This window comes from Drosophila busckii, chromosome 3L (assembly GCF_011750605.1).
Source record: "Drosophila busckii strain San Diego stock center, stock number 13000-0081.31 chromosome 3L, ASM1175060v1, whole genome shotgun sequence".
In the NCBI taxonomy this organism is placed as follows: domain Eukaryota; kingdom Metazoa; phylum Arthropoda; class Insecta; order Diptera; family Drosophilidae; genus Drosophila; species Drosophila busckii.
Genome location: NC_046606.1, coordinates 16,436,688 through 16,449,058, shown reverse-complemented (window position 1 = coordinate 16,449,058; position 12,371 = coordinate 16,436,688). Strand labels below are relative to the sequence as shown.

General features: G+C 36.4%; 1 protein-coding gene across 1 annotated transcript; it reads left to right on the top strand.

Annotated features, from left to right (window-relative positions):
- The first annotated feature begins 3 nt into the window (after positions 1-3).
- Positions 4-5,493, top strand: LOC108600746 (potassium voltage-gated channel protein Shal). The gene is made up of 5 exons (XM_033293731.1): positions 4-521; positions 1,313-1,475; positions 1,539-1,727; positions 3,748-3,900; positions 5,105-5,493. The coding sequence occupies exons 1-5, from the start codon at positions 4-6 to the stop codon at positions 5,198-5,200; spliced, it is 1,119 nt and encodes a 372-aa protein (XP_033149622.1). The 3' UTR covers positions 5,201-5,493.
- Positions 5,494-12,371: the final 6,878 nt, after the last annotated feature.

Below are 12,371 nucleotides of genomic sequence, written 5' to 3'. Positions count from 1 at the left end.
GTCATGGCCAATGTGGTGGAGACAGTGCCCTGCGGGCATCGACCCGGACGTGCCGGTACACTGCCCTGTGGCGAACGATACAAGATTGTCTTCTTCTGCCTGGACACCGCTTGTGTTATGATCTTTACCGCCGAGTACCTGTTGCGTCTCTTTGCAGCGCCCGATCGCTGCAAGTTTGTGCGCAGCGTCATGAGCATCATCGACGTGGTGGCCATTATGCCCTACTATATTGGTCTGGGCATTACGGACAACGACGATGTCAGCGGCGCCTTTGTCACGTTGCGTGTCTTTCGCGTCTTTCGCATTTTCAAATTCTCCCGCCACTCGCAGGGTCTGCGTATCTTAGGCTACACGCTCAAGTCTTGCGCCAGCGAGCTGGGCTTTCTGGTCTTCTCATTGGCCATGGCCATTATCATATTCGCCACCGTTATGTTCTATGCCGAGAAGAATGTGAATGGCACAAATTTCACATCGATTCCGGCGGCCTTTTGGTATACCATTGTGACCATGACCACGTTGGGGTGAGTAGCAACTAGTTAACTTAACTTGCATGATAATTAAGTTAAGAAGGTTACAAAGAATCGAATTATTAGGGACCTCGTTTTAAATGAATATATGATGAGCCATACTTCGTAAATAAGCTAAGTTTACTTCAAGGAAATAACTATATGTGCACATTAATTATGCTCAATTAAGAGTTACCAATTTTTGAAACTTTTTTTAAAAACACATTTTTGATTTTTTATCTTAGTTATAAATCTACTAATACTTTGAGTATTATTTTTTAGTATAAAAACAATTTAACTTCATAGGAAATATGTAGGTTAAAAGTTTTTAATTAAATTATTATGAAGCATTAATTTGAAAATGAAACCAATCACAATGCTTAGATCTTTGATACGAAATAAAATGTGTTATATACAAATCGAGATGAAAAAATGAATGTCTCTTTATAAAATAATTGGTAAAAAAAATCGAATATATATGTTTGCACACTGTCATCCATAAAAAAACAAATTAATTGAAGATCGAAATGCGCACAGATTTGTATAAGATTGTACATTTCAATTTAATTATATATATTTATTAGGAAGTTTTAGATGGCTTATTGATTGAATAGATGTATGGGTCGATTTAAAAATAATTCTATAATTTCGTGATAAGTTGCTTAGAGCTTTTATACCCAAAGAATAAGCTAATACCATTTGAAAGATCACGGAATACTCTGTAATTGATACCGCTAATAATAAATACTGAGATTTTGCTTGTGCTTTCTTTACATTTTTCTCCTCTCGTCTCTCTTTTGTTACAGTTATGGCGACATGGTGCCAGAGACAATAGCTGGCAAAATAGTTGGAGGTGTTTGTTCACTCAGCGGAGTGCTGGTGATCGCCTTACCTGTACCTGTTATTGTATCGAACTTTAGTAGAATCTATCATCAGAACCAGCGTGCAGATAAGCGCAAAGCGCAGCGGGTAAGTTTGTCTAACTTTAGCTAACTTTGCTTGTGGAAACTAATCGCTAATTGGGTTTTGTAGAAAGCACGGCTGGCGCGTATACGCATTGCCAAGGCGTCTTCGGGCGCCGCCTTTGTCAATAAGAAGAAGGCAGCGGAGGCGCGTTGGGCTGCGCAGGAATCGGGCATTGAGCTGGATGATAACTATAGAGACGAGGATATCTTTGAGCTGCAGCATCATCATCTGTTGCGCTGTCTCGAAAAGACAACGGTGCGTATACGTAATGTAGTGCTTAGTATACCGTCTGTATATTTGTCTCTAGGCTAACTCTCAGGCGTTTCTTGCTCATTTCGTCTTTTTTTGTACTATGATTTTTCTCTGTCTCTTATCGTTTGTTCTTTGTTACTTTATGCGTTTCTCTACTGTGTGTTTTCTTCTCGACAGATGTAGCGACATTTGAACATCTTTGTAGTAGCCAAATACTCGTATTCTCACCTTTGCCTTTTGCTCGTTAGGCAAGCAATGACAAGCCAACACACAGCTACAACAAAAGCAGCAACAACAGCCACAACCACAACAACAACAAATCGAGCACAGCACAGCAACAACAACAACAACAGCAAATTTGGATTTGTTGTGACTGATTGTGTGCTGAGAAATCATAATGTGCGTGCTCGTTGATAAAATCTAAACTAATTCTAATTAAATCTAATGAACAAGAACAAAACCAAACCAAACCAAACCAAAAACAAAAAACCTGCGGCATTTGTAATTGTTAATACCTACCTGGCTAAAGTATTTTTTACCTCTTCTTTTTGTATTCTACTATTTGTTGTGAAATTTGTGTTTATTTTCTCGACTTAAAGTTCAAAGTTTACTTTGCGTTTAGCAGCGAGCGCTCCCAAAATCAAAATATAAATAATTCAAAAATATAAATCAAAAAACCAATCAATAATTTATGACTATTTTTTTTTCTAAAAAAAAAAGAACAAAACGCCTGAATAAAACGCTACGTAAATAAATGCACAAAAAATTAAATCTTATGAAATTCAATTCAACAAAGTAAGTGCTTTCGGTTTGTACTTAAGTTCCGTACCGTTTACTCTTTGCTCTACTCCCCCTCCAAGAAACAAAAAACAAAACAAAACGCTCATTTATTGTGTACCTATAGCTAACTATAAACCATAGCCAACTCTTTCTCTGTCTAACTTATTTCAATTTTGTGTTGTTCTTTCTTTTGGATTGCTCGCAAACGATTTTGTGTTGAAAGCTATCTGCTCTGTTCTGTTTTAACTTTAGATTTTCCCAAGCTTTTTTATAGGCCATTATGGATCAATATCGAAAATAAAAAATGCTTTAAAAAAGATCTAAGAGAGCGCTGTCAACACTTAACCAAAACAAAACATAAACTAAATATAAATTTAAGAAAAATAAAAGCAAATATTGCAAGTTAAACAAATCGCAGCTAAAGCTAAAATCAGCTCGCAGCTCACATATTGGAACATTTATTTGAGAACTGTTTGTTGAAACTGTAAAATGATATTATGGAATTTCTATGAGAAAAAGAAAACAATTAATAATTCACTAGCTGTCCTAATTAAAATTCCATTCCATAGCTGATTTTTACGCGTTTAACAGCAGAGATTCAAAAAATTCAACAATTCGGTTAATGATGAAAATAACGCGCGTGTTCTAATCAATTCGCACTAATTAATTAATAAATGCTCGCTCGCGCTTGCCTTTGTAACCCTGCCTACTCCTAGCCTACTGCTCGTAATGCTGCTCGCTCGCCGCGCCCCCGCCCACGCCAACGTCACTGCCCCTAACCCCTTGGCTGTCTAACAAAAACTATTCTCTATTATTGTCATTGCTTAGGTGCCGTGCCCCCCAACCCCCTCACAACATATCCCTCATTCAGCATACGTATGTGTAATATTTAAGTGTTGCTCTTAAGCGTTCAAATGTTTTACAATTCACCCTATAACCAGCTTTAATGTTCTGATTGTTGTTTCGTTTAGCTAACATATAACTCTAACTATTTACTGAATATTGATTCTATGTATATTTCAAATCCTATGTTTGTCTTTTGTGTGTGTGTGTGTGTGTGCGTGTGTTGAATACCTGGCTTAATATCCTCCCTAAAATATTTCTTTATGTACATTTAATGTGTCAAGATCTAAAACATAAACGTAAACCAAATGAAACCAAACATTGTATTCTATGTATTCTACGTTTCTCTTTGTAAAATTCTTCTTGAACTCTCACACTCAAAAACGCTCAATTCATAAAGGATCGTGAATTTGTCGAGTTAGAAATACCGTATAACGGCCAGCCAAAGCGACCGGGCTCACCCTCGCCCATGGCCAGTCCCGCCCACTCGACAAACAGTGCAGCCGGTCTGCTGCAATCCTGCTGCGGACGCTGTTGCTCACAGCGCTATCAGGTAAGACACCAATACTGTATATACTACATGCCCATCATACACATACAATGCATACATACATACGTATATATTCTTTGTCTACTATGTCTATGTTGTATGTGTGTGTCGTACTTACGTATATGTGCGTGTGTGTGTGTACTTAACACGCTCGCTTAACTGCAGGTGGGTGCAACAATTTACTTTCCCTATATGTAAAATATTTAGCTAAGTGTTTAGCTCTTGTTTCTGTTACTTGTCTCGTGTATATCTCACCCACAAAACGAAAAACATTTTAAGTATAACAAGAAATGCAATCGTTAACATAGTTTTTAAATTCAATGCATTACATATCACAGAGCACACTAACTTCATAATAGCTTACAAGCGCCGTTGGCAGAATGCGCCTAACAGAAATTATTTTTATACTTTTATAACAATTTTTATCCAGGTTCTTTTTGTGAAGAGATTTAAAAGTAAATAGTTTAACATCAGCAGGTCCTGGTCTCAAGTGCAACAGCCGAGACGCCCTCTGTTGGGCGACAAATGCAACTTTAATGCTAAACAAATAGTAGCATGTATTCGAGTGGCATTTAAAACTCAACAAAAATGTGAGATTTTAAATTAAATTAAATTAGAATATTTAAAATTATGTGGAGCGGTTGCCACTAAAGGCTATAGCATTTTTTTTTAAATAAAATCAAAAATTTTTTTAATTGTTAGCAGCTTTTGTTTTTGTTTTTATTTGTGCATCCCTAGAAATAGGCAGTGTTTTCGAAAAGTGTCAACTGCAATACAAATTGTGGATCGAACTTTTTCATTGCATAACCGTAGGAGATATTTTTAGACACTTTTTGAGTAAGCAGAAACTTCTATAAAAAATTAATGATTCAAATTAAAATTGCCATAGATTTATTTATATTTATAATTCTGCAGAGGAAATTGACATAGCAACATTCGTTAATGAAGGCTGCAGCACTTTCACTTGCCATCTTAAATTTAATATAAATCGACCATAAGCATTGGGGCTAAAATTACAACAATATTTAATATAGCAATTTGAATTTTTTAACACAGAGTACGAATTTTGTAATATTCAATTCATAGGCCACTTAAAAACACCAGCTTAATTATTTAATTATGCAAATTTAGCACACCATATAATTCGGTTAAGCATTCTCTGTATGAACTAATGATCACTTGTTTCTTTATCTGCTCTAATTCACAGGCCTGTGGCAAGTACATGCCAGCTGCCAGCAATGCTCAAAACAGCCAAAACAATCAGCCCATGGATGGCACTTATCTGGTGGAGGCGTCCTTCTGAGATAGCGCCGCCGACATCGAGTTGGAAGACGAATTATAATAGTCATGATGAAGATGATGCTGAGGAACTCGATGCTGATTTACGTTTATATATTTAGTCTAACTTGAAAAGTTTTTAAACTAAATTGAAATTTGTTGTAGGCGCTAAAAACAAAAACACAAACTAATGAAAACCAAAAACAAAAAGCGAATGAAATACATGTGTAATCTCTAAAATCTGATTTTCGAGTTTAATGCAAAATATTTCAATCGAATTTTTGCAAATAGTACATTGAAATATATGAAAAAAAAAAACACAAAACTGCACATACAAATGAATAGGAGCTAGTATAAAAAATATGCCGTCAGCTTAATTACGTGTCGGCAAATTCGGATTTGATTGGAGAGGACCCGTTAATAAATAACAAAATAATAATAATATGCAAAACTATTTACTTTACATAGGTGACAAGACAACAAATGAAAACAAAATAATATAACAACAAACAAACAAACAAACAGAAACCGAAGCATTTTAGAGGAATTTACTGTGTAACTATGTTTTAAGAGCGCGTTTAAAACTAAATTAATAGCATTGCAAATAGATTGAAATGAAATGAAAATAAGCAAATTAAACTTAAAGTATGCGTACACACTCAAGCAAGTTGCATTGGGTCCAACAACAAAAGAAACATTATAACTAAACAAGAATTTGGGATTAAACGAGAATAAACCACAAGAAAGAAACTTTGTCAGTTAACGATTTGTGTAGTAGCAAATGAGATATTTAATAATTATTACAAAATGGTATAGCATATAAATAATTGAGAAAATTAATAATAACAAAAAAATTAAATTCGAAGCATTTTTTTAATGGTACGTAGTCTAGCATGTATTATGATTCAACTGTCCTTGCATATAACTACTATATATACGCAACTAATACATATGTGAACACATACATATGAGTCATGTATGTATGTATATGTATTTGGATCTCTTCCAAGTCTCTTGGCCCAGTTCATAGTTTAAATACACACTTCAATATTGTTTACCCATTAAGTGCATGCCATATATTTTTGATATAGTCCAAAGGTTTCAGTTGTCAGCTCTCCTTAACTCGCGTATACTTATCTAAGTACTACTCTTTCAATGAACAAATCAAAATATTTCGAGAACAAAACTTTCTTCCAAGAACTAAGTTAGCAACTACTTATGTATTTATATGTATGTGTATGTAGAGACGAGGCTTTTCAATTAAAGCATTAAAACCTACTTAACTAACGAAAACCAAAAACAAAAACAAAAAATCGTAAAAACTCTTAGCAAATTCTAACAAACTCAAAGTAACTTAATTAATTAATTACGAGTATAAATTACCAAAGAAAAAACAAAATCAAACATTTAAACATTAGTTCAATATTAATAAATTAACTAAACGATAACAAAAAATTGAGCTTGTATGTATGTATAATAAATTAACTAATTATTATCTATTATTATGATTATTATTATTATTGATATTATTATGGTGTTGACTATATAAATTTATATTTAAATTGTACTTTTAGTAATTGTTTCAACATACTCCTAAGTTTTCATTTTAGTTTTACTATAAAATGAAAGAAGAAGCAGAAACAAAAATATAAAGAAACTCTGTTAATAGCTTAGTTAACAATAATAAAAAAAAAAAACAAACAAAAAATACTTTAAATAATTCCAATGCAAGCTAAGACAAACTAGATGATTATAAATTTAACAAGTTTTGGCCACTCTAGCTAAAAGCTGTAGCGATATTCTAAATGAACAAAACGACAAACAACAACAACAACAACAATGAAACATTAATACTTCTAATAAGTCTAAAGAAACTATTCTGTTTTCATTTTTAGTGATATGTAATTTGAATTGAGCAACTAACAAGACACACAGACACACACACACACACACACGCACACTCACAAACTGTGCTCTGCCATTGGCTCTGTCAACGAGCACAAACAAACAGTTACACTCAACAAAAAAACAAAAACAAAACGAAAATATTAATAATAAAATAAATAATGAAATCTGTTTACTTCCACAACAACAAACACCAAGCGATTTTCTTTTGTCAAGACTGTGCCCAGAGACAACGGACTCTGGCTCGATGAGATCGATGCGGCATACAAATGCTGAAAGCTGCAACTAACGGAAATTCCCACCATACATCATCAGCTATATAAAACTAGACATCGAGCTCTATACTAAGCAAATACTACTAGCCATGTATTGTATGTATAAGTCGCTGTTTGTACAGAGCGAATGAGCAGCTACTTACGTATCTGTGTCTGAGATGCGAGCAACTCAACTAACTATAGTATACTATATATACTCTATACTATAGAGTACAGATTGTATATCAGAGTCTGTAATTTGTTTAGGCCATACCGCACAGTTGCTGTGCTTGATTACCAGCTTTACATACAAATATGGCTAAATTCATTAGCATAACTTTTGCTACAGCTTAGTCATAGTCATTAGAAGTATGCTCGGCTTACAGCTCAAGTCAGCTGTGAACAGATGATAAGATGGGAAAGTTTAAAAACAAGCTTTACATACCTTTACATTAGTTGAACATCACTCATTTTAAGCCACAAATATTTTAAATTATTTATTTAACTAAAACTTTCAGCTCAACAACTGTGTATGCTTGACATAATTTAAGCATTTGGGTTAAGCTGTCGAATATAATTCTAACTATTTATAAATAATTGGTTTCAATAAAAATTAAAGCAACTCAAGGGTAATTAAAATACAATTTTGTTTTAGCTTTTCGAAATCTTTTCTCTAAGCAAATAATAACATTATTTTAATTATTTTATTTATTATATACATACATAACGTTGAAAGCAACTCCAGTGGAATTAAAATACCATTTTTTTTAAGCTAATAGAAAAGTTTTATTCAAACTTATTTTAATTTTCTGCTTTATGCTCTTTTGTTAAACGTTAAAAAAGCTATTGCTTCTCTGATTAATTATTTGCTTGTTGCCTTTTATATTATACTTAAAGCAACTGAAATGACATTTAAAAAGAATTTATTTTACCAAAATGTTGCTTTTACTTTTGCTTTAAAACAATTTGAGTTGACTTTTAAATATCAAGCTCTTGAATTTCATTAAAGTCTGAAATGAAACGATGATCATAGCAACTTGTTGGGTATATTTCTCTGTTTCATTTTAACGCACATTATGATTTATATAATTTGATTTAACTTACGCAAAAAGACCTTGACTCATTTAAACGCCTTGAGCATGAGCTGAAAGTAATTCGCGGTTTTCTCTTTTGCCAACAGCTTCTTCAGGGTCGGCAACACTTCTGCGTTAACGAGATTTTTTAGCCGCTGACTAACTGACTGACAGTACCAAGCAGCGGCCCTTCCGTCGAATAGCATACGTATCGATTTCAACAAATCAGCTGCTCATTAGCAACGTCATTGGCACAACAAGAAAAGCTTCAACTTGCCAGTAAAGGTCGTTTAAATATAAATTATATATATACATGTATAAATCAAGGCGAGGAGAGCAGCGTACAAAAAAAAAATTAAATGTATACGAGGCAAAAAAATAAATTAAAATTACTCACTTGCATGTTTTGTTGTTTGGCGATTAAGTATACGCGTTGTAGTACGTTGCACAGACACTAATATTAACTTCGGTAAGCTAGCTTTATGACGTTAATTATCACTCATACAGCTAGATAACCAAAGACAACATAGCACCATTTATTTATATACGTAGTTCGAGTTGTAATATTCTTATTGTTGGTTTAAACTTTCACGCGCGAGTTTGGAAGTATTGAAGACATGCACTCTGGACGACTGATCGACTTGCTAGCGCCCACACGACTGTGGCAATGATGGAGACGGCGACTGTTGTCGACATAGAATGTATTTTATTTATTTGTTGTGCATAGTTTTTTTTGCGCAGGCGTCGCCGCTTAACTGGCATTGCATTGAGAAATGCTACGTGGAATTTGTATGCATTTTGCATAGACAAACAGAACGGCAAGCAAGAGGGCGTGGCGTGGCAGCCAGTCATGAACAGCACAAAAAAAGGTCAAAGTTGGACGCGCGCGCGTTCGTCCAGAACTTTGCGCATGTGTAAGTCCGTACGCTAGTTAACATAGCTGGGAAGAACGCGGGGGACAGCTCAGCTCAGCCCAGCTCAGCAATGATTTTTCTTGAAATATTCCCATAAATATGCACGCTACGACGATCAACAATTATGCCCGCGACCGAAAACCGAACGTCTCAGTCTCAGTCTCAGCTGCAAAACGTTGTTGTATTTTTCGTCGCTTTCGTTCATCGTTGTTGTTGTTATTGTTGTTAAGTTAAGCATTTCTTATTCTTATTGTTTCGGTTGGTCAAGTGACTGTAACTGGAACGACAACGAGACGACGACGACGACGACAGGTTGCTTGGGTGCTTTGGGTGGTTGGTTGGATTGCCTGCATTGGCATTATAGCGCCGGCAAAATGTGTGTAAGCCAAGTGAATGGCTGACTGGGCCGAGTGGCCTTAGCTCTGGCTGTGTCTATGTCTAGAGCTAGCTAGACGAGTGTTCCGTAACCGTAGGTTCCCACAATTATGCGCCTCGCTCCACTCAGTTCGAGACTCAAGCCGACTTCGACTTCGACTTCATGCTATGCCACAGTCAACGCTCATTGTAATAATCGTTGAAACATAAAGCGGCGGAAAATGTTGAAAACGGTCTGAAATGTCTGCAATGTCTTACTACACCTTAAGTCGTTGGCTGCTTGTGCTTCTTTTCCAACTACTCTTTTCTTTCAACACTCTCGGCTTGGCTTGGCCATTATGCAATGCCTATGACGACAGTTTGTCGCAGTAACTTGCAGATTACTAAAGTTGTAAGCCTGCAATATTTTAGGCAATCTGTGGCCAGCGCAAATATTAATTTTGAATTTTAGCACTTTGCGCACTTTAATCAACTGCTTAGCAGTTTGCTTGGCATACAACACCTCAAGCCACACCTATGTGTGTGGAGTCTAGTGCATAATGAGCCGACTGATGTCACTGCGGAGTTCTGGCCCGGACAGTAGTAGTTCCAAGAATAAATCACACATCACGTTGCTACGATCTAGTATGAGAGAGAGACAGACACACTCACACAGACACTTTATGCAAATGTGTAGGCTTGAGAGATGCCGCAATTGATTGGGCCTACGAATCGAAATTCTCAATATCAAATAGCCCCGAAGGCAGCTGCCCGAAGCGTCGAGCGTTTGCCCCAAAACACGTTTGATGGCGAGACGAGCGACAAATCGAAATTGCCTATGCATAAGCGTTCAGTTCAGCGAGATCTGACATGAGTTGAAAATTCTGGAAACGTGTGTGCACACGTACATATACTAGCCGGATATATAGCTACCATATATATATATATATATATATATATATATATATATAGTACTACGATCGAAATATAGCTAAGAATTTCTACTTGCATCTATTTAACAGCTGTGAATGCAAATTGTGACATACCTGATGAGAACTCAGCTGGGCGCCAGGTTATTACATGCAGCTGTTTAAAGTTGCTCGATCTTTGGTTTAACACATGTTTTTTCTCTCTATATTTTTCTATTTTTTTCTTTTGGGGGTAACTGCACTTGAACTACGTAGCACTTGCGAACGATATTTTGGTTTCTTTGGCGAAACACTTTTGTTGACACAGCGACAACAGACAGAGCCCTAAATGTAGCTGATGCCCATATAGAGTATATATCTATATATGTATGTGTTAGTAGCGCTCTCTGTGGTATGCTATGGTGGCTCTGGCTCTGGGCACCGGATTGCGCTTTTGCACACACCTTCAACGCCGCCAAACGCTTCTAAACTAAATTTAGTTTTGGTAAAAATGCGACAAACGGGCTCCAGATCAGCTTCTTGAGACGCTGACGTCGACTGCGACTTCGACCGCGACGACGACGACGCACTGCGCAAGCGTTGTATATAAAACGATTTACCTGTAGAGCAGTTGTTAAGTATGTATATATGCTCGTATGTATTGGTGTTTAAGTGCTCGAGTGTGCGTTGGTGTAGCTCGACGATCGACAATGACGACGATGATCCGAGCGCTTACCTGTGCTCTGCTGTCCGCGTCGGCGTTGACGCTAGCAGCGCCGCTCAGTTGGTTACCTGATTTTCGGGTTTTTGTTTTTGCTGTGCGAGAGCAGAGCAAGGCAATGATTTCCCGCCAAATGAGAGACACAGGTAAAGACAAGTACAATTGTCTGCTCTCCTATGTGTGTGTGTGTAAGGTGTACATATAGGCAACGCTGGACAGGGGACCTGGCTTAAAGACGCTGCCTAATGACAGCGTCTCTACACACACATCTATATGTAGCCTATTGTTATTGATTTTAGATTTCAACAATGCGGGTGAAAAATGTTTGAAATTATATTATACGCAATGTTAAAAAAGTTTTAACAAAAGTTAACATGTACATTGTGTATACAGGGTGCCGCCGCAAAAAGCTATAAAGTTAATGCTTTTGCAATTTGTTGTCATCAATGAGCTGCGGTCTAACTCAAAATTAGTTTTTGACCAATGCTAGTTCAGCTTGCAACTTGCATTTCTCATTATGCAGCTACCACAAAAAAAAAACCAAGTTAAGCCGCCTCAAAGCTTGACAGCGTTTTCACCATTGTCTCACAGTTGACTTTTGCCAAAAAAAAAACAACAACAACAACAGCAGCAAAGTTATTTAAAGCAAAAACCAACAGAAACTTGATCAAGAGTTAAGAGCTACGAACATAAATTGAAGCCGGTTGTATGACTTAGGCGGGCCCAAGAGTGCGCTATAGCGTCAAAGCTGTTAATAGATTAAAAGCCGAGCGAGGAATCTACCATTCCCTACTTAGACGCAGCTCTACTTCACGTTGCTTTATTTATCCCACGCAGCGTAACTTTGTTGTAAATCAGTAACTCAATTGTACTGCTTTTGCTAACCTTGCGTGAACTTTCAACTTGGCACTTGAAATCTATAAATCTTGCAGCTTCTTTTGGCACAAAAGTACAGCACACATTTGAATGTAGCGCAGCAGTCAGCACTGAAGAAAAAAAATCACTTTTATGGCAAAGATCAAACTGGCAGCAGCAGCACAAACAAAAAAAAGAACAACAGCAACAAC

Excerpts from the sequence above, each read along its gene's own strand:
- LOC108600746 (XM_033293731.1), top strand. The coding sequence starts at position 4 with ATGGCCAATGTGGTGGAGACAGTGCCCTGCGGGCATCGACCCGGACGT. Across the intron at positions 1,728-3,747 it reads GCTGTCTCGAAAAGACAACG|GATCGTGAATTTGTCGAGTT; the intron begins GTGCGTATACGT and ends CAATTCATAAAG. Across the intron at positions 3,901-5,104 it reads GTTGCTCACAGCGCTATCAG|GCCTGTGGCAAGTACATGCC; the intron begins GTAAGACACCAA and ends TCTAATTCACAG.